Genomic DNA, 21,248 nt, shown 5'->3' on the forward strand with positions numbered 1-21,248 from the left:
CCAAAAACAAGTCATGCCAGACTAATCTGATCTCTTTTTTCGATAGAGTTACGAGTTGGGTCGATACAGGGAATGCTGTGGATGTAGCGTACCTGGATTTCAGTAAGGCCTTCGACAAAGTCCCCCACGACCTTCTGGCAAACAAACTAGTAAAATGTGGGCTAGACAAAACTACGGTTAGGTGGATCTGTAATTGGCTAAGCGAACGAACCCAAAGGGTGCTCACCAATGCGTCGTCTTCATCATGGAAAGAAGTGACAAGTGGAGTGCCGCAGGGCTCCGTCCTGGGCCCGGTTCTGTTCAACATCTTTATTAACGACTTAGACGAAGGGTGAGAAGGCACGATCATCAAGTTTGCAGACGACACAAAACTGGGAGGGATAGCTAACACTCCAGAAGACAGGAGCAGAATTCAAAACGATCTTGACAGACTAGAGAGATGGGCCAAAACTAACAAAATGAAGTTCAACAGGGACAAATGCAAGATACTTCACTTTGGCAGAAAAAATGGAAATCAAAGATACAGAATGGGGGACGCCTGGCTTGACAGCAGTGTGTGCGAAAAAGACCTTGGAGTCCTCGTGGGGAACAAGTTAAACATGAGCCAACAATGTGATGCAGCAGCTAAGAAAGCCAACGGGATTCTGGCCTGCATCAATAGGGGAATAGCGTCTAGATCCAGGGAAGTTATGCTCCCCCTTATTCTATTCTGCCTTGGTCAGACCACACCTGGAATCACACTGTGTCCAATTTTGGGCACCACAGTTGAAGGGAGATGTTGACAAGCTGGAAAGCGTCCAGAGGAGGGCGACTAAAATGATTAAGGGTCTGGAGAACAAGCCCTATGAGGAGCGGCTTAAAGAGCTGGGCATGTTTAGCCTGCAGAAGAGAAGGCTGAGAGGAGACATGATAGCCATGTACAAATACGTGAGGGGAAGTCAAAGGGAGGAGGGAGCAAGATTGTTTTCTGCTGCCCTGCAGACTAGGACACGGAACAATGGCTTCAAACTACAGGAAAGGAGATTCCACCTGAACATCAGGAAGAACTTCCTCACTGTGAGAGCTGTTCGACAGTGGAACTCTCTCCCCGGGGCCGTGGTGGAGGCTCCTTCTTTGGAGGCTTTTAAGCAGAGGCTGGATGGCCATCTGTCGGGGGTGCTTTGAATGCGATTTCCTGCTTCTTAACAGGGGGTTGGACTGGATGGCCCATGTGGTCTCTTCCAACTCTACTATTCTATGATTCTATGATTCTATGAGTGCTCAAAACATCATGATGCTACAATAGAGCCACTTTGGGTCTTGATTCAGAGAGAAAAGTGGGGCACAATTTAACAACAACAACAACAACAACTTGAGTGCTCAAAACATGATGCTACAATAGAGCTACTTTGGGTCTTGATTCAGATAGAAAAGTGGGGCACACTTTACAGTAGAATCTCACTTACCCAAGACTCGCTTATCCAAGGTTCTGGATTATCCAAGGCATTTTTGTAGTCAATGTTTTCAATATGTTTTTCATGCAAAGGATGTAGTCAATCTGATTTCGGTGTTGACCATCTGGACTTCACCAGATGGTCAACACTGAAATCAGAATGACTACATCGTTTGCAGCCAAAGGTGGTTGGACATCCATCCAGTCGGTGAAAACAAGACCTGGAGCTGACTGTAGTTCAGATCACGAACTTCTTATTACAAAATTTAGAATCAGACTAAAGAGAATGGGGAAAATACACAGACCAATTAGATATGATCTCACAAATACAGTAGAGTCTCACTTATCCAACATAAACGGGCCGGCAGAACGTTAGATAAGTGAATATGTTGGATAATGAGAGATTAAGGAGAAGCCTATTAAACATCAAATTAGGTTATGATTTTACAAATTAAGCACCAAAACATCATGTTTTACAACAAATTTGACACAAAAAGTAGTTCAATATGCAGGAATGCTACAAAGTAATTACTGTATTTACGAATTTAGCACCAAAATATCACAATATATTGAAAACATTGACTACAAAAATGCGTTGGATAATCCAGAATGTTGGATAAGCGAGTGTTGGATAAGTGAGACTCTACTGTATTCCCAGTGAATATGCAGTGGAAGTGAAGAATAGATTTCAGGGACTAGATTTAATAAATAGAGTCCCAGAAGAACTATGGACAGAACTCCACAACATTGTTCAGGAGGCAGCAACAAAGTACATCTCAAAGAAAAAGAAAACCAAGAAGGCAAAATGGCTGTCTGTTGAGACACTGGAAGTTGCCCAAGAAAGAAGGAAGGCGCAAGGAAACAGCGGTAGGGAGAGATACACCCAATTGAATGCACAATTCCAGAGGCTAGCCAGGAGAGACAAGGAACTATTTTTGAACAAGCAATGCATGGAAGTGGAAGAAGACAACAGAATAGGAAGGACAAGAGACCTCTTCCAGAAAATCAGAAACATCAGAGGCAAATTTCAGGCAAAAATGGGCATGATCAAAAACAAAGATGGCAAAGACCTAACAGAAGCTGAAGTGATCAAGAAAAGGTGGCGAGAATATACAGATGATCTGTATAGGAGGGATAAAAATATAGAGGATAGCTTTGATGGTGTGGTGAGTGAATTAGAACCAGACATCCTGAGGAGTGAGGTTGAATGGGCCTTAAGAAGCATTGCTAACAACAAGGCAACAGGAGACGATGGGATCCCAGTTTAAAATCTTGGAAGGTGATGCTGTCAAGGTGATGCATGCCATATGCCAGCAAATATGGAAAACACAAGATTGGCCATCAGATTGGAAAAAAATCAATTTACATCCCCATACCAAAAAAGGGAAACTCTAAAGAATGCTCAAACTACATAACTTGTAGTTATGTTGTAGAATGCTAATTGAGGTGATTAACTACAACATTCACACTGGCCTCCAAATGACAAAGGTTCTTCTCTCACCCTGGACTTTCCACAGATATATAAACCTTCCTTGCTTAGTTTCTCCATATATCTCACAACCTCTGAGGATGCCTGCCATAGATGTGGGCAAAACATCAGGAGAGAATACTTCTGGAACATGGCCATACAGCCCGGAAAACATACAACAACCCAACAACAACACAATTTGACTGCCCAACACACAAAGCATCATGATGCTTAGGTCTCAATCCAGAGAAAAAAGCGGAGCACAATTTAATAATAATAATAATAATAATAATAATAATAATAATAATAATAATAATGATGATGATGATGATGATGATGATGATGATGATGATGATGATTATGATGATGTGTTGTTAAAAGCTTTCATGGCCGGTATCACTGGGTTGCTGTGAGTTTTGCAGTCCGTATGACCATGTTCCAGAAGCATTCTCTCCCGATGTTTCACCCACATCTATGGCAGGGATCCTCAGAGGTTGTGAGGTCTGTTGAAAACGAGGCAAGTGGGGTTTATATACCTGTGGAATAATGTCCAAGGTGGGAGAAAGAATTCTTGTCTGTTTGAGGCAAGTGTGAATGTTGCAATTGACCAACTTTATTAGCATTGAATAGCCTTGCAGCTTCAAAGCGTGGCTGCTTCCTGCCTGGAAGGTGTTAGCTGGCCCTGATTGTTTCCTGTTTGGAATTCCCCTGTTTTCTGAGTGTGGTTCTTTATTTACTGTCCTGTAAACAAAACTCTAAAATCAGGACAGTAACTAAAGAACAACACTCAGAAGACAGGGGAATTCCAAACAGGAAACAATCAGGGCCAGCTAACATGACTTTGCGCATGGAACCAATTTCTAGTACATTGAACCAACTGAATGCAAAGTCGCCTCTGTCATAAAAGCGGACACTATTGGATTTTGGAGCATTTGAGATTTGGTGCAGAGATGCTCAAATTATTTTAATATCTCGAAATGGACTAAAACGTAGAAAGTGTAGCATTGCATTTCCTTGCCAATCCAGGCCAATGAATTCCTATTGCAAGAAAGGACATTTCTGATTCAACCTTAGGATAATAAGAACCTAAATCCTTTGCAATAGTCGGTTTGTAATTTTAATATCCTTGCTTCTTAAAACCATTCTTCAGTGCCATAAATGACTGATTTTCATTTAAATTCATGCATTTAATTCACTCCAGGGCGGGAAAGGGAGGATATAAGTTATAATAAATAATTGGTTTCATTGCAAGGTGTTTGGTTTTATTGTATTCTTAAGAAAATATTCTTTGATATGATTAGATCCAACACTTTTGATGATTGGCATTTAAAGTACCTGAAGACTATTTCCTTAATAATGAAACAAAGCTTTTGTATTAACCCAATGAGCTATTTTAATCCAGGTTGCAAACTCCTTTCAACCTTGGGCTGCAGAAAAGTCAGAAATATATGTAATGAAATAAAATTATATTAGTGGAAATGATAGGTTATTAGGCTGTCAGCTTTTAAAATCATTGAATACATTGTTTCCTTTCCGTCCTTTCTTTTGCAAGAAAAATCTCTGCAGATTGTGTTATATAGACATATACAATGTTATATACTATTTTAATATATACAGTAGAGTCTCACTTATCCAACATAAATGGGCCGGCAGAATGTTGGATAAGCGAATATGTTGGATAATAAGGAGGCATTAAGTAAAAGCATATTAAACATCAAATTAGGTTATGTTTTTACAAATGAAGCACCAAAACATCATGTTAGACAACAAATTTGGTAGAAAAAGTAGTTCAATACGCAGTAATGCTATGTAGTAGTTTATGAATTTAGCACCAAAATATCATGATATATTGAAAACATTGACTACAAAAATGTGTTGGATAATCCAGAACATTGGATAAGCGAGTGTTGGATAAGTGAGACTCTACTGTATATATATATATATACACACACACACACACAGTATGTGTGTGTGTGTGTGTATGTGTGTATATATTTCCTTAATGCATGATTATATAAGCTGAAATTAAAAGCTAGATCTTCCTCTACACCTGCTTCTATATGTAAAATTAATGCAGTTTGATTGACACCACTTTAACTTCCATGGGTCTCTATGGAAATTGTAGTTTTTCAAGGTATTTAGCCTTTTCTGCCAAAGAGTGCTGGAGCTTCACCAAACTACAGATCCTAGGATATCATAACATTGAGAAAGAGTAGTTCAAGTGGTGTCAAACTGCGTTAATTCCACAGTGTAGATGCAACCTAGAATGTATACAATGGCATCTCAATATCTGTGGATACCAAAATTAAGAGATGCTCAAGTCCTTTTATACAATAGCATAATATAACAGTATCCATTATTTAAAAGTTTGCATTTTGGGCGGAAATTGCCATATTTCTAAGCTGTGGATGTTGCAATCTTGGTGCAAAGAGTGTGTGTGTATTTGCATATATGTACATACAGTACAGTCTCACTTATCTAAGCTTCACTTATCCAAGGTTCTGTATTATCCAAGGCAGTCTATATGGCAGGGTATAAATAAAGTTATTATTATTATTATTATTATTATTATTATTATTATTATTATTATTATTATAGTCTGCCTTTTAGTAGTCAATGTTTTTGTAGTAAATTTTGCAATGTTTTGGTGCTAAATTCGTAAATACAGTAATTACTACATAACATTACTGTGTATTGAACTGCCTTTTCTGTCAATTTGTTGTAAAATCATAATGTAATTTGATGTTTAATAGGCTTTTTTCTTATCCAACATATTCGCTTATCCAATGTTCTGCCAGCCCGTTTATGTTGGATAAGTGAGACTCTACTGCAATTGCATTAAGTTAAAATAAAGACTGAACGTGTCTCACTGAAGTCTCAACATGAAAACTGTGGCATCTTTCCAGCGGTGTGAGATGGGACCCACTGATGCTGAATGTGTGGATATTGGGGACTGACTTATTTTAATCTGTTTGCAAAATTTTCACCTTTTTCTGCCCTATTCTTTTTCCTTGTCTTCCCTGTTTTTTTTTTTTGCAGTTTGTGAAGTTTGCCAACATCGAGGAGGACACCCCTTCGTACCACCGCAGCTACGATTTCTTCGTCTCCCGCTTCAGCGAAATGTGCCACTCGAGCTACGAAGACCTGGACATCCGCACAAAGTGAGTGGGTCGCAGAACCATAACATTGGAAGGGAACCCTAAAGGCCTTCCAGTCCAACCCCCTTCTGCCAGGCAGGAAGACACCATCAAAGCTCTCCCTACAGATGGCCATCCAGCACCTGCTTTTTAAATACTCTACTGGGCTTCCGGGCAGCAGCATCTTTCACTGTCTAATAGCTCTGACTTCCAGGAAGTTCTTCCTAATGTTTAGACGGAATCTCTTTTCGGGCAAATTTGGACCAAAAAGCTCCCTCTGGCCTTTTAGAGGATTTGTAAAGAACTAGCTGTGCCCAGCCACGCGTTGCTGTGGTGAAGTATGAGGCCCCTTCTACACAGCTGTATAAAATGCACACTGAAGTGGATTATATGGCAGTGTGGAGTCAAGATAATCCAGTTCAAAGCAGAGAATATAAGATTATAAATGGGTTATATACCGTGTTTCCCCGAAAATAAGACCTCCCCAAAGAATAAGACCTAGCAGGGGTTTGGGGGGATTGCCAAATATAAGGCCTCCCCTGAAAGTAAGACCTAGCAACTAAGGCTGCAGCAGAGTTCCATTGGGAAGCATGGCTGCAGGGCAGAAGCAGCACTCCTCATACACACACCGGAGGGAGGGAGGGAGGGAGGGAGGGAAATGGCTTGCTTTCTGTGCCTCCCTCCCTCCCTCGCCCAGCCGAGGCTTGAAAACCTTCTGTGGCTGCTGCCTGCGCTGCCGTTTCTTCCTTCTCCGTCCTGGCCATGCTCTCTTCTTCCCAGAGGCTTCTGATTGGCTCCTGGAGCCCGGGCAAGGGAGGGTGGGAGGGAGGGAGGGAAGGAAGAGGGCTTTCGTCCTGCTGCTTTTGCTCCTTAAAGGTACAGGACGCATTGGGATTCTCCTCTCATCTTCCTATCCTATGCCATGAAACTGATTATTTTATACTATTATTCTATTGCCATATTATTATCATCATATTCTGTTACTATTATTATATCCCATTATTATATTATCCTATTAATATATTTTAAATCATTATATTATATTTTTCTATTATTATTATTATATCATTATATTATTATTCTATTATTATTCTATTATATTTACATATTATATTATTATTCTGTTATTATTAAATTCCATTTTATATTACCCTATTAATATATTTTATATCATTATATTCTATACTATTATTCTGTTATATTATCATATTATTATTTTATTATTATTAGCATATTCTGTTATTATTATTATAATCCAATTTATATTATCCTATTAATATATTTTATATCATTCTATTCTATTGTATTATCCTATTATTATTATATTATTATGCTATTCTGTTATTATATCCCATTATTATATTATCCTATTAATACCATATTATTATCATTTTCTGTTATTATTATATCCTATATTATATTATCTCATTAATATATTGTATATCATTATATTATTATTATATTATCATATTATTATTATAGTATATTATATTATTCATCATTCATGACTACATTGAAACTAGAATAGAGAGAAATCAGCGTGGAAACCTTGTGAAACCTAAATTGCAAGAGGTACCATAGATTGTTGTACATGTAAATAATGGTAGTAACAAGAAATTCTTGATAGGATTCATAGTTTTGTTGTATGTCTTTCGGGCTGTGTGGCCATGTTCCAGAAGCATTCTCTCCTGACGTTTCGCCCACATCTATGGCAGGCATCCTCAGAGGTTGTGAGGTATGGAGAAAAGTAAGCAAAATATATATCTGTGGAAAGTCTAGGGTGAGAGAGGTCAGTATGAATGTTGTGTAGTTAATCACTTAAATTAGCATTGAAAAGCTTATCTGCTGTCTTCTTCCTGCCTCTGGGGCATCCTTTGTTTAGAGTCGTTAACTGCCCTTGGTTGATTCATGTCTGGAAACCCTCTGTTTTCAGAGTATTGCTTTTTATTTACTGTTCTGATTTTTGAGTTTTGTAATACTGGTAGCCAGATTTTGTTCATTTTCATGGTTTCTTCCTTTCTGTTGAAGTTGTCCACATGCTTGTGGATTTCAATGGCTTCTCTGTGTAGTCTGACATGATAGTTGTTAGAATGGTCCAGCATTTTTGTGTTCTCAAATAGTATTCTGTGTCCAGGCTGGTTCATCAAATGCTCTGCTATGGCTGATTTCTCTGGTTGAATTAGTCTGCAGTGCCTTTCATGTTCTTTGACTCTTGTTTGGGCGCTGCGTTTGGTGGTCCCTATGTAGACTTGTCCACAGCTGCATGGTATCCGGTAGACTCCTGCAGAAGAGAGAGGATCCCTCTTGTCCTTCGCTGACCGTAGCATTTGTTGGATTTTCTTCGTGGGTCTGTAGATAGTTTGTAGGTTGTGCTTCTTCATCAGCTTCCCTATGCGGTCAGTAGTTCCCTTGATGTATGGTAAGAACACCTTTCCTCTGGGTGGATCTTTGTCTTGACTCTCATGGCTTGTTCTTGGCCTTGCAGCTCTTCTGATGTCTGTGGTGGAGTCTCCATTGGCCTGTAGAGCCCAGTTTAGGTGGTTGAGTTCACCTTGGAGGAGGTGAGGTTCGCAGATTCTTTGTGCACGGTCTGTCAGGGCTTTGATTGTGCTCCTTTTTTGACTTGGGTGATGGTTGGAGTTTTTATGAAGGTATCTATCTGTGTGTGTAGGTTTTCTGTAAACTGTGTGGCCCAATTGTTGATTGGGTTTGCGGATGACCAGAACATCTGGAAATGGCAGTTTTCCTTCCTTTTCTTTTTCCATGGTGAATTGGATGTTTGGGTGGATGCTGGTGGATGTTTGGGTGGATGTTTGGGCGAAACGTCAGGAGAGAATGCTTCTGGAACATGGCCACACAGCCCGAAAGACATACAACAACCCTGTGATCCCGGCCATGAAAGCCTTCGACAACACATTGATTCATAGTTTGTCTGGTTATGCTGGTTTGTGATGACAACTACTTTACAGTATATAATAAATGTTCATTTTGTTGTTATAAATGTGAGCTCTTCTTCATGGAAAAATAAGACATCCCCTGAAAATAAGACCTAGTGCATCTTTGGGAGCAAAAATTAATATAAGACCCTGTTTAATTTTCGGGGAAACAGGGTAGCTGTGGGGAAGGGCCTTGAGTCTACACTGCCATATAATTCAGTTCAGATCAGATAATCTGTATTTTATAGGCAGTGTGGAAGAGGCCTAAGTGAGGCCTAACTCTACCTGTCCCCTGGGCTGAGTGGGTTGCTAGAAGACCAAGTGGGCGGAGCTTAGCCTGCTAACTGGCAGCAATTGGATAAAAACAATTATTCCTCTCCTTCTAATTAGGACTTTATTTTTCTTTTCTTTTTGTTGTATGAACGTAGAGGCATGGATGAGGGGTTGTGCTGGCAAGTTTAGTGTTTCTGGGATGTGTAGTTTTGTTGTTTTGTCCTAGGCCAAAATTTCATTACCCTTTTATATATATAGATACACACACACACATAATAAAAGTGAAAATCCATATGTGTGTATGTGGCATAGGTGTCCGCTCACATAGTCAGCCTCCGGCCCCCACAAATAGGCTCTAGTTCCCAATGTTGAGGAACCACCAAGTCACTTCCTCTCAGGGTAGAGAAAGGCAGGATATGAATATGATAAGTAATAATAATAATAAATAATTGCTCCATCGCATCCTAGTTTCCAGGGCATCAGAAAACAAGCCTGCTCCCCCCTCCCTAGGACTTCCCCTCTCTCACATCTTGATCTCTGGCCCTCATCCTGTCTCTCTCTCAGCCTTCTCTTCTGCAGGCTAAACATGCCCAGTTCTTTAAGCCACTCCTCATAGGGATTGTTCTCCGGATGCTTGATCATTTGTAATGCCCAGAATTGGACACAGTGTGATTCCAAGTGTGGTTTTACCAAGACAGAATAGAAGAGAGGGGGAGCAGGACTTCCCTGGATCTAGGCACTATAGAGATTTTCCATTTTCTTTCATTCCCATCTTCCTTCCTTCCATTCCATTTTCATTCACTGCCATCTTCCTTCCTTCCTTCCTTCCTTCCTTCCTTTCTTCCTTTCTTCCTTTCTTCCTTTCTTCCTTTCCATTTTCTTTCATTTCCATTTTCTTTCACTTTTATCTTCCTTCCTTTCTTCCATCTTCCTTCCTTCCTTCCTTCCTTCATCTGAAAAACAACCAAAAGGCCTCCATTTCTCCTCAACCCTTCAACATCAAAGAGCCTTTTGCCTTTGCCTTTTGATCCTTTTGATCCAGAAATGAGAATGTGATGTTCCCTCCTGATCCCTCTTCCCTTTGACGGAGGCGGGTGGGTGACTCAGGCTCCCCGTTGGATTCATTACCGATCACGGAGAAGGAGAAGGCGGGCGGTGAATTCATGCTTCTCAAAACCCCTCTGGGCTGAAAAGGAACCAGTTGTGGGTCCCTCCCACCCCAGCCTTGCCCCCCGTGGAGATCCCTTGTTTCCTCCACTCCTGCACCACCCCATAATTACCCTGCTGAGAAACATAATTGCCTCTCTTCGCAAAGAGGGGTGCAAAAAAAGTGGGTGCTAGGAAAGAAAGGCCCAAATCCTCCAAGGGGGGTGGATTCGAACCCAACATATTGGGATTCCCTTTGGAACCTCAAACAGAAACTCTTCTCCCAATTGAAGCTATTATAGTAGACTCTGAAGATGCTAGAAATATCTCATTTCTGGTTGCCCGAGAGCCACTATTAATAACAGGCTTAACTAACACTGTATATACCCTCATGCCATAAACTCTGCATTGACTTGATACTAATATTGAAATACAGTACACTAGAGTCTCACTTATCCAAGCCTCGCTTATCCAAGCTTCTGGATTATCCAAGCCATTTTTGTAGTCAACGTTTTCAATATATCGTGATATTTTGGTGCTAAATTCGTAAATACAGTAATTACAACATAACGTTACTGCGCATTGAACTACTTTTTCTGTCAAATTTGATGTACAACATGATGTTTTGGTAATTAATTTGTAAAATCATAACCTAATTTGATGTTTAATAGGCTTTTCCTTAATCTCTTCTTATTATAGAACATATTCACTTATCCAATGTTCTGCCGGCAATTTATTTATTTATTTATTTATTTACAGCATTTATATTCCTCCCTTCTTTCTCACCCCGAAGGGGACTCAGGGCGGATCACATTGCACACATAAAGGCAAACATTCAATGCTATGACACAGAACAGAGACAAGACGCAGGCACCGGGCTGGCCTTGAACTCATGACCTCTTGGTCAGAGTGATTTGTTGGTTTGTAGCAGCTGGCTTGCTTTCCAGCCTGCGCCACAGCCCGGTCCTTGGATAAATGAGACTCTACTGTAATTACAAAAACATTAAGACAAACTTAATATGAAAACAACTTGTATTTTTTGCCAGTTGCTTGAGAGTTCTGCTTGCTTGAGTTTTGGTTGAGAGTCTAGTTTCTCTCTCTCTCTCTCTCTCTCTATATATATATATATATATATATATACACACACACACACACACAATAAAAGTGAAAATCCGTATGTGTGTATGTGGCATAGGTGTCCACTCACACAGACAGCCTCCGGCTCCCACAAATAGGCTCTAGTTCCCAATGTTGAAGAGCCACCCAGTCACTTCCTCTCAGGACATTGCAGGTTACAGCAAGCACATCCCAGTATTCCTTTCTCTCTCATTTGCATGGCCCCGCCCACTGCCTCACCCTTAACCCTTTCCTGCATTTTTTCTACGGCACAGAGAAATTGATCAGCAATTGAATATATTGGAGAGAGAGAGGTTTGGGAGAATTCACCATGTTGAAGGGACTGGGATGAGTAGTTCACCTGCAATCTAAGAGCACTCTCAACCCCACACTTGCTACACAGACTCAACATGGCCAACTGCGAATCCTGCCAGGTGTTTCAGAAATAATTCCCTTGGGAACCTGGGAGTTGTACTTCACCCTTATTCAGAGAACACTGAACCCAGCCAAACGTACCACACAGACCAAACGTACCACACAGACCCAACATGGCCAACTTTGTATACTGGTGAAGTTTGGTGTGATTGAATTTGGCATCCAGGAGTTACAGTTCACCTGTATTCGGAAAATATTGATCCTAGCCAATGTCTGATCTGGACCAAACTTGGCACACAGACCCAACATGGCCAACTGTGAATACTGGGACGGTTTCGGGGTGATTGCCCTGGGATTCTGGGAGTTGTAGTTCACCCTTATCCAGAGAGCACTGAACCCAGCAGATGATGGATGTGGATCAAACTTGGCACACAGACCCAACATGGCCAACTGTGAATATTGGGGGAGTTTGAGGAGAAGTGACTCAAGATTTTAGTGAATTGTAGTTCACCCACATCCTTATGTATTTTGTAATGGCAGCATTAATAAAAAACAAAAGCAAAGACTGAGTTTTTTCCTAAGAAATAGTGTAACATATGACCAAATTGATTTGACCTAACATCCAAAATCAAACCAGGCCCTTTTCAAATCACCCAGGCATCACTGGGCCCCCAAGCTAGTATATTTATAAGCACGAGTTTTTATTTCACACATTGTTATGGCTTCGACTGTTAGCTGCTTTGAGTCTCCCTTTAGCAGAGAAACAGCAGGATATAAATTCTTATCACTTTCCGTCTTTCGCCCTGACTTGTCCATCCGAGCTGTTGAATGAATGCAGTTTGACGTCACTTCACTTTAACTGCCACGAAACCGTATTACAATCCTATTAAGAATACAGGGAGTCTTCAAACAAGGCATCAATAGATGCCAGATCATATCGTACATTTTTAGCAGCTTGCAAACAACCGGTGCTAATCTCCAAGAAAAGATAATATCCTAAAAATATACCGCTGCACAGTCCCTGCACAAACAAATGGGATTCCTATCTTACTGCGGATATGATATTCTGTATTTCAGGGCACTATCTCTTGGTGCCATAAATAACAATGTGGTTGGTTCCTATTAACTTTTTACAATATTATCTTTTGGAGATTAGAACCGGTGGCTTGGATGTCATTAAAGGCGCTGTGTTGTTTTGTCATGGAAAGATTCCCAATGGAGACGTGTTATGTCTGTGTGCCTTTGATAGGGCATCTACACTGCAGAAGCAATGCAGTTTGACATCAGTTTAACTGCCATGGGTAAATGCTAAAGAATTCCGGGAATATATGTTGCCTGCGTCATGGTTTGCAAAAGCACTGTGCTATGATGTGTGTTAACTGGAAAATGAAGTGCATGAAGCCGATTGGCTGAGCCTGCAAAGACCTGGGGATTTGATTTGAAACTGTTTCTGTTCTGCTGCTGTAGAATCAGTTTGAGCAAGTTCTTGTTCAGTGTGTGAGCTGACTGAGTACTGCCCGGAGAAGATGGCTGTATACTCAGAGAGGCCTTGCTATTTCTGAGGCCTTGTTTGCTGCTGGGAAAAGAGGGAGAAGACCCAGGACTGTATTCTTCTCTGGAGCAGATTTATGGACTGGGAAAGGACTGCTTATGACTGCTGATTTCTGTAAACAATCAGAGGGACTATTGTGAATACCATTGTTCTTTTGATCTCTTGGACTTAGTAAAGTTCCTGTTTATTTATTTATTTACAATATTTATATTCCGCCCTTCTTACCCCGAAGGGGACTAAGGGCAGATCACATTATACACACATAGGGCAAACATTCAATGCACATATACACATAGAACCGAGACAGAGACAGACAGACGCAGAGGCAATTTAACCTTCTTCTGAGGGGATGTTTGATTTTGGCCTTGGGGGGGGGGGAGCAGCTGCTTCATCATCCACTCTGATGGCACTACCTCATTCCAACATCGTAAATTAGTTAAATTTGCCTCCCCCACTTTATAAGTGGTACCTTATTTCCTACTTGATAGATGCAACTATCTTTTGGGTTGCTAGGTCAGCAACAAGCAGGGGCTATTTTTTATTTTTTTAATTGACGGGTGCTCACCCTGCCATGGGCTGGCCTTGAACTCATGACCTCATGGTCAGAGTGATTTATTGCAGCAGGCTGTTCACCAGCCTGCGCCACAGCCCGGCTGTGTTTTATTTTGTTCTGCAAAGTTGAGTGGTACGTTGTTGTTCTGCAAGGTGACTCTGGGCTCACAGGCAGACATAAGAGCTTCTATTATCATCTACAATCCACAACAGCCTGGGAGCCTGGTGGAGTCTCCTCCTTTCAAAGTTAAACAGAGGTTGGGTGACCATCAGTCGGGAGGGCTTTGATTATGTCTACCCTGAAGGGGATAGCATTAGATGACCTTTGGGAGTCACTTCCTACTCTAGTGGAATTGAGTCCATTGGGAGTCCAATGGAGTCTCCTCCAGGTTTTGAAACAGAGTCTGGATGGCCATCTGTTGGGTGGGCTTAAATGGTGTCCTCTTGCTTGGCAGAAGAAAGTTGGACTGGATGGCCTTTAGGGTTCCCTTCTAACTCTAGGATTCTGTGCTTCATGGATAAACAGGCATTGCACTTTATAGAGCAGTGGTTCTCAACCTTCCAAATGGCATGACCCCAAATACAGTTCCTCATGTAAATAACATTATTTTCATTGCTACTTCATAACTGTCATTTTGCTACTGTTATGAATCGTAGTGTAAATATTTGATATGCAGGATGTATTTTCATTCACTGGACCAAATTTGGCACAAATACCCGATACGCCCAAATTTGAATACTGGTGGGGTTGGGGGGGATCAATTTTGTCATTCGGGAGTTGTAGTTGCTGGGATTTATAGTTCACCTACAATCAAAGAAAATGAGCATTCAGAACTCCACCAACGATGGGATTGAACCAAACTTGGCACGCAAAACTACAATGAGCAACAGAAAATACTGGAAGGGTTTGGTGGGCATTGACATTGAGTTTGGGTGTTATAGTTCACCTCCATCCAGAGAGCACTGTGGACTCAAACACTGATGGATCTGGTCCAAACTTGACACGAATATTCAATATGCCCAAATTTGAACACTGGTAGAGTTTGGATAAAATAGACCTTGACATTTGGGAGTTGTAGTTGCTGGGATTTATAGTTCACCTACAATCAAAGAGCCACTTGAACCCCACCAACTATCGAATTGGGCCAAATTTCCCACGCATAACACCCATGACCAACAGAAAATACTGGTCTTTGGCAACCCCTCTGAACGCCCCTCGTGACCACCCCCCCCCCGGGGTCCCAACCCACAGGTTGAGAAATGCTGATATAGAGAAAGCATGATTGTCTGAATCGCTTCCCTTCTAAGGGCATCTACCCTGTTTCCCCTAAAATAAGACATCCTCAGAAAATAAGACCTAGTAGAGGTTTTGATGAATTGCTAAATATACGCCCTCCCCCAAAAGTAAGACCTAGCAAAGTTTTTGTTTGGAAACATGCCCACCAAACAGAACACCAGAGCATGCAGGATCAGTAAATGTACGTACCAAAGATTGTTGTACATGGAAATAATGGTAGTAACAAGAAATTCTTGATAGGATTCACGGACTGTCTGGTTATGCTGGTTTGTGATGACAACTACTGTACAGTATATAATATATGTTCATTTCTTTTGTTCAACAATAAATGTGAATTCTTCTTCATGGAAAAATAAGACATCCCCTGAAAATAAGACCTAGAGCATCTCTGGGAGCAAAAATTAATATAAGACACTGTCTTATTTTCGGGGAAACATGGTAGCAATCGATCTAGCAAGATTGAGAGGGATGGGCTCTGTCGCGTGTGAACATTTGTGAGTTGCAGATGCAGAAATACATAGAAAGGGATGAATTTCCATCTTCTTGACATTTTGATAAAGTTGTTGTGACTCAGCCACAGTATAGCCAGAGTGAGGATGAAGAAGGGGGTTCTGGGTTTCAGATACAAGAGCCAGTTGAGTCAGAAGATGGGCTGCAGGAAGATGGCATGGGAATACAGGCTGATTCAGAGGCTCGAGAATTGCAGTTTGAGCAGAATGAACTGTTGACCCCAGAAGCCATAGATAACAGCCAGGATGACATTCCCATGGGAATTAATGAGCAAGAGAGGTCTCAAGTCCCGGTTCAGGTGCAAGATAATGAGGACCTTGAATTATCTAGGGCTGACCGGTTGTTATGGAAAGGAGTTCAGCTCCATAGGAGTGTGAGGCTGGTGGGAAAGAGAGAGGCCTCTTCAGGGAAGAGAAATGCTTTTCTGGGGTGCTTTTAAAAGTGTGTGTTTGCAGATAGATCTTCGTCAAAGCAAATTCTCGTTTCCCCTGTGTGGATGTTCATGCTTCATGCCTAAGAGAAGTTTTCTGGATCTTTGTAACTTTTGGGCCTTTGTTCTTTGGGATCTGTTGTCTACTGTTTTGACCTATGGATTATTGGATTGCTATGGCTTATGGACTAATGGATTTTTATGGTTTATGAACTAATTGGATTCCTCTTGACTCTTTTACTACAACTTTGAAAACCTTACAACTGCCTGCTTTGATATATATTTGCTTTTGCTCAATAAAACTTCAAAAGACTTTCTTCTGTGTCTGACTGAGTGCTATAGCAAGGTGAACTATTCTGAGGTGTGACAAAAGTTGATTTTTTTGTATCTTATCTTTTTCACACTTTTCGAAACAGGATTCGGATGTCGGGCATTAAAGGGCTGCAAGGGGTGGTCCGCAAGACGGTGAACGACGAGCTGCAGGCCAACATCTGGGACCCACAACACATGGACAAGATCGTCCCTTCCCTGCTGTTCAACCTGCAACATATAGAGGAAACCGAGAGGTGTGTTTGAATGTTGTCGGCAAGCATTTGTGTTCTTTTTTGTGCTAGCAACAAATGGGATAATTGGGAGTAGCTCTGGAAGAGCTAGACCAGGCATGGGCCAACTTTGGCCCTCCCTCCAGGTGTTTTGGACTCCAACTCCCACCATTCCTAACCGCCTACCGGCGGTTAGGAATGGTGGGAGTTGGAGTCCAAAACACCTGGAGGGAGGGCCAAAGTTGGCCCATGCCTGGTCTAGCTCTTCCAGGGCTCTTCTACCTTGTAAGATATCTTCAAAACAACATGCTAGCTTTCCCTTTTTCCTCTCCGCTTCCTCCAGCCGTTCTCCGTCTCCATTGCAAACCACTGAGAAGGAGAAGGAGGTTCCGGCGGAGCTGGCGGAGCGGTGTTTGAGGGAACTCCTCGGACGGGCCGCTTACGGGAACATCAAGAACGCCATCAAGCCGGTCCTCATGTAAGTCCCCCATTTTCCTTGCGTAGTTAGTCCCTTGCAACGTTTTCCTGATCCAACTGGAAAAAAAGTTTTGAATTTCCTCCTGAACCCACAAACCTAGCATTCCTGCTATTAGCATTTACAGAACTAGTTGAGCGGGACCCCAAAGGTCATCTTGGCTAGAAATAAACAGTCCTGAAAGACTGCTTGATTTGATTGATTTACAGTATTTATATTCCGCCCTTCTCACCCTGAAGGGGACTCAGGGCGATTCACAGAATGCATAAACAACAAACATTCAATTCAAACTCTTCTTTCGCTCCAGCCACCTGGACAACCACACACTTTGGGAGCCAAAGATCTTTGCCATCCGTTGCTTCAAGATCATCATGTACTCAATTCAGGTGAGAAAGAGCTTTTGGGTTGTATCCTCCCTTGTAGACCCCTACAATGACATCCCTGCTATATTTTCACCCATGTGCTCTCTATCTGGCTTCCAGGATTAACACCTGGATCTCCTCACAGATGTAAATGTCCTAGATATGCAATGTTACTCCTCCTCATTTTCAGTTTGGTCTGTTTCTCCCAACTAGGTTATTCCCTTCTGTTACTATATTCCACTCATGAGACTCATTCCACCAGATTTCAGTAATACATATTATATCTTATCATTGTGTTTAAGAGTTCAGGTTCATCTTGTTTATTTTCCATACTTGTGTAAAATAGCTATGCTTAGTAATACTTGGGCATAGTCAAGTACATGGTGTTGGGTAGGTCTGAAATATCAGCATTAGATTGAAATTCAAAGTTACGCAAATTGTGCATGAGTAAAATCTAATGCATTCATAGTAATCCTTATCTGAGGTCTATGGGACCAACTCAGACTTGTTTGCTGTTTAAGAGGATGTTCTTAGGTTGTAGCACTGGGTGAAAGCATAATTTCTAGGTCCATAATATTGCATTTACAGCCAGTTTTAAGTATTAATTTTAAACTCGTGTCCTGTGTGTTTAATCTCTGTCCTGTGTATTTAATATGTATTTTATAAAAATATATTTTGATATGTCTCTTTTATAGAAATATATTAATACTAGCTGTGCCCGGCCACGCGTTGCTGTGGCTAGGACTTTATTTTTCTTTTCTTTTTGTTGTATGAACGTCGAGGCGTGGATGAGAGGTTGTGCTGTCAATTTTCAAGGTTGTGGGGCAATTAGTTTAGTTGTTTTGTCCGGTGCCGTGATTCCATTACCCTTTTATATATATAGATGCGTGTTTATAGAATTTTTGCAATATTTGCATTAATTTTAAACTTGTGTCCTGTGTTTTAATCTCTGTCCTGTGTATTTAATATGTATTTTATAGAACCACATTTTAATATGTGTCTTCATAGAATTTTTGCAATATTTGTGTGCTTTGACTATGCTGTAACCCTCCTAGAGTCACAAGGAGAGCTGGGCAAAAAAATTATTATTATTATTATTATTGACAGAACGACGTTGTATGACACCGCAAACAAGATAGATATGATGGATTTCGTATCACAAAATCACAAGTCGAACATATGATGATGATGATGATTATTATTATATTGTATGACACAGCAAACAAGATAGATATGATGGATTTCGTATCACAAAATCACAAGTCGAACATATGATGATGATGATGATGATTATTATTATTATTATTATTATTATTATTATTATTATTATATTGTATGACACAGCAAACAAGATAGATATGCTGGATTTCGTATCACAAAATCACAAGTCGAACATATTATTATTATTATTATTATTATTATTATTATTATTATTATATTGTATGACACAGCAAACAAGATAGATATGATGGATTTCGTATCACAAAATCACAAGTCGAACATTTCCCAAGTGTTTAGGACTGTGTGATGTATGTGTTGTTGTTGTTGTTGTTGTTGTTATTATTATTATTATTATTTCTAACAAAGCACAAATTACATAACTTGTTAACTATAGGCCATGGGTGATAAAATAATTCTTATTTTATGACAGCTCAACCATCTTGGATCCCCTACCCCTCTCCTTTTAAAAATAGTTACCTCTCTGCTGTTTTCGTGGTCTTTCCCTTCCAGCCCCAGCACTCCCACCTGGTGATCCAGCAGTTGCTGAGCCACTTAGATGCCAACAGCAAAAGCGCCGCAACTGTTCGGGCCGGGATTGTGGAAGTCCTGTCCGAAGCGGCCATCATCGCAGCTTCTGGATCAGTCGGTAAGGAAAAGCGAGAAGGCAACGTCCATTGACTTCCATCCCAGTGGGATATCAAATCTGCTCCAGGCTTTGGATAGTTTCAAAGGAGCTCTCCAAGGTGCTAGATGTTGTGGAGATGGATTTCAGCACCTTGGAGAACAACAGCTGGAGAGGAGGTGATAAAGGGACCCAGATGACTGAAAAAAGCCAAGGGCTCTCAATCGCTCAGTCTAAGATGTGTAAACCCATGCCTGTTTCGGGTGGTGGGACTGAGAGAACTGCTGCACCTGGTTGCAGGGATATTGTGTGCCACCCAGTAACAAGGGCTAAGATTTATCAAACAAATACTAGATGTGCTAGACTAAATCCTTGAGTCTTCCAAAGGTCTGGCTAACAAAACAGAATTGCAGCACTCAGCTGCAGTAATGCAAATCAAGGCCAAGCGTCCAATTAATGCAGAGCACGACGAAACCAGTCCAGGAGTAAGAACAAACAGTAGTTGAGTTTGCAATCCAAGAGTTCACTTAAAAAAACATTCAAGAATTCAAGACCTCAGTCAGAGTTCCAAGGTCAAACTGAAATTCCAACTCCACAAATCAAAGCCAGGAGGTTAGTCCAAAATTCAGATTTTCAGGGTTCAAGAAACAACAAGATCCAAGACAGTGTCACAGGAACAGCAGAGTCCAAAACAGGGTTGCAGGATCAAGGTTAAGATCCAGAATTCTAATCCCAGAATAACAGCCAAGATCCAGGACGAAAGTATCAAAGTACAATGTTATCTGCTTCCAAAGAGCTATCTCTTCCAGACTCCTTTTTATCCAGATATCTCAGCTGCTGCTCCATTCAGCAAACTTTCAAAGATAATCATTGAAGCCTGCTCCAAGCTTGCTCCAAATACTAGAAGAGTCCTTCTGGGCCAAGTAACAGCTGAGCCAAATCAGACAGATTGCTTGCCATGACCATGAACATGGGAGTTGTACTCTAGACCATCTCTATCTCCCAACGAACATTTAATCTGTATCTCCCTGTATGAGCCTACCTGATCCCTCAAATCATCAGTAGAGACACTTCTTTCAGTTTTGCCACCTTCATACAAGGGTTGAATGAAAAATAATGCCTCCACCTTCGTAACTCCTCAACAGATGGCAGTCCTGGTCTGCGGCAGGTCCTGGCTTGTTCAGTAGACTCTCCTCTACAGTCCCATTTGGTGGGAAGCCTTAGCATTGAACGGTTGTGTTGTTAAAGTGAGAAGTATGGAACCCTGTGCAGATGGTCGGTCAATGTGACTTAAGCAATGTGCAGTAACTGAATTTTTGACAGCAGGTGACTCATCAGAGAATGCAAGCTATTTATGGGGATTGTGTTGATGTGAGTACTGTGTGTTGTTGGGCGAGTAAGTTTAAAGATGTTGAGGTGGAAACATCTGATTTGCGTAACAAACAAAGAGTTGGACGTCCTGTGACAGCAACCACCACCGAGTTTCACAAGCAAAAGGTTGACAGATTGATTCAGGACGATTGTTGTAACCCTCGGAGAGAAATTTCAAGCATCATCGGCATTCCAGAAGAATATGTGGGTCACATGATTGCTTTGCTTGGCTATCGGGAGATCTGTGTACGATGGGTCCTGTGAGACGCCGGTTGCGGAAACAGAGTGTCGACTTCCTCTGTGGCGCTTCAGAAAACTTGTTCATTGTTGGCAGAAATGTCTCCAATTGTCTGGTGATGATGTGGAAAAGTGAATAGTGGTCGTTGAAGAGCACATTCTAAGGATTATTTCTGTGTTTGATTTATTAAAAT

The 21,248-nt window shown here is 41.1% G+C and overlaps 1 protein-coding gene across 5 annotated transcripts in view; it reads left to right on the forward strand.

The window, feature by feature from the left end:
* Nucleotides 1-21,248, forward strand: part of efr3b (EFR3 homolog B) — a 144,220-nt gene that overhangs the window by 83,931 nt on the left and 39,041 nt on the right. For all 5 annotated transcript variants that reach the window (XM_062969259.1, XM_062969258.1, XM_062969260.1 and 2 more), the window contains exons 5-9: nucleotides 5,940-6,061; nucleotides 16,641-16,790; nucleotides 17,110-17,244; nucleotides 17,549-17,627; nucleotides 19,335-19,470. In XM_062969259.1, coding sequence (XP_062825329.1) covers nucleotides 5,940-6,061; nucleotides 16,641-16,790; nucleotides 17,110-17,244; nucleotides 17,549-17,627; nucleotides 19,335-19,470 — 622 coding nt within the window. The remainder of the gene's footprint in view (nucleotides 1-5,939; nucleotides 6,062-16,640; nucleotides 16,791-17,109; nucleotides 17,245-17,548; nucleotides 17,628-19,334; nucleotides 19,471-21,248) is intronic.

The sequence above is a fragment of the Anolis carolinensis genome, chromosome 1 (genome assembly GCF_035594765.1).
Source record: "Anolis carolinensis isolate JA03-04 chromosome 1, rAnoCar3.1.pri, whole genome shotgun sequence".
Lineage (NCBI taxonomy): Eukaryota > Metazoa > Chordata > Lepidosauria > Squamata > Dactyloidae > Anolis > Anolis carolinensis.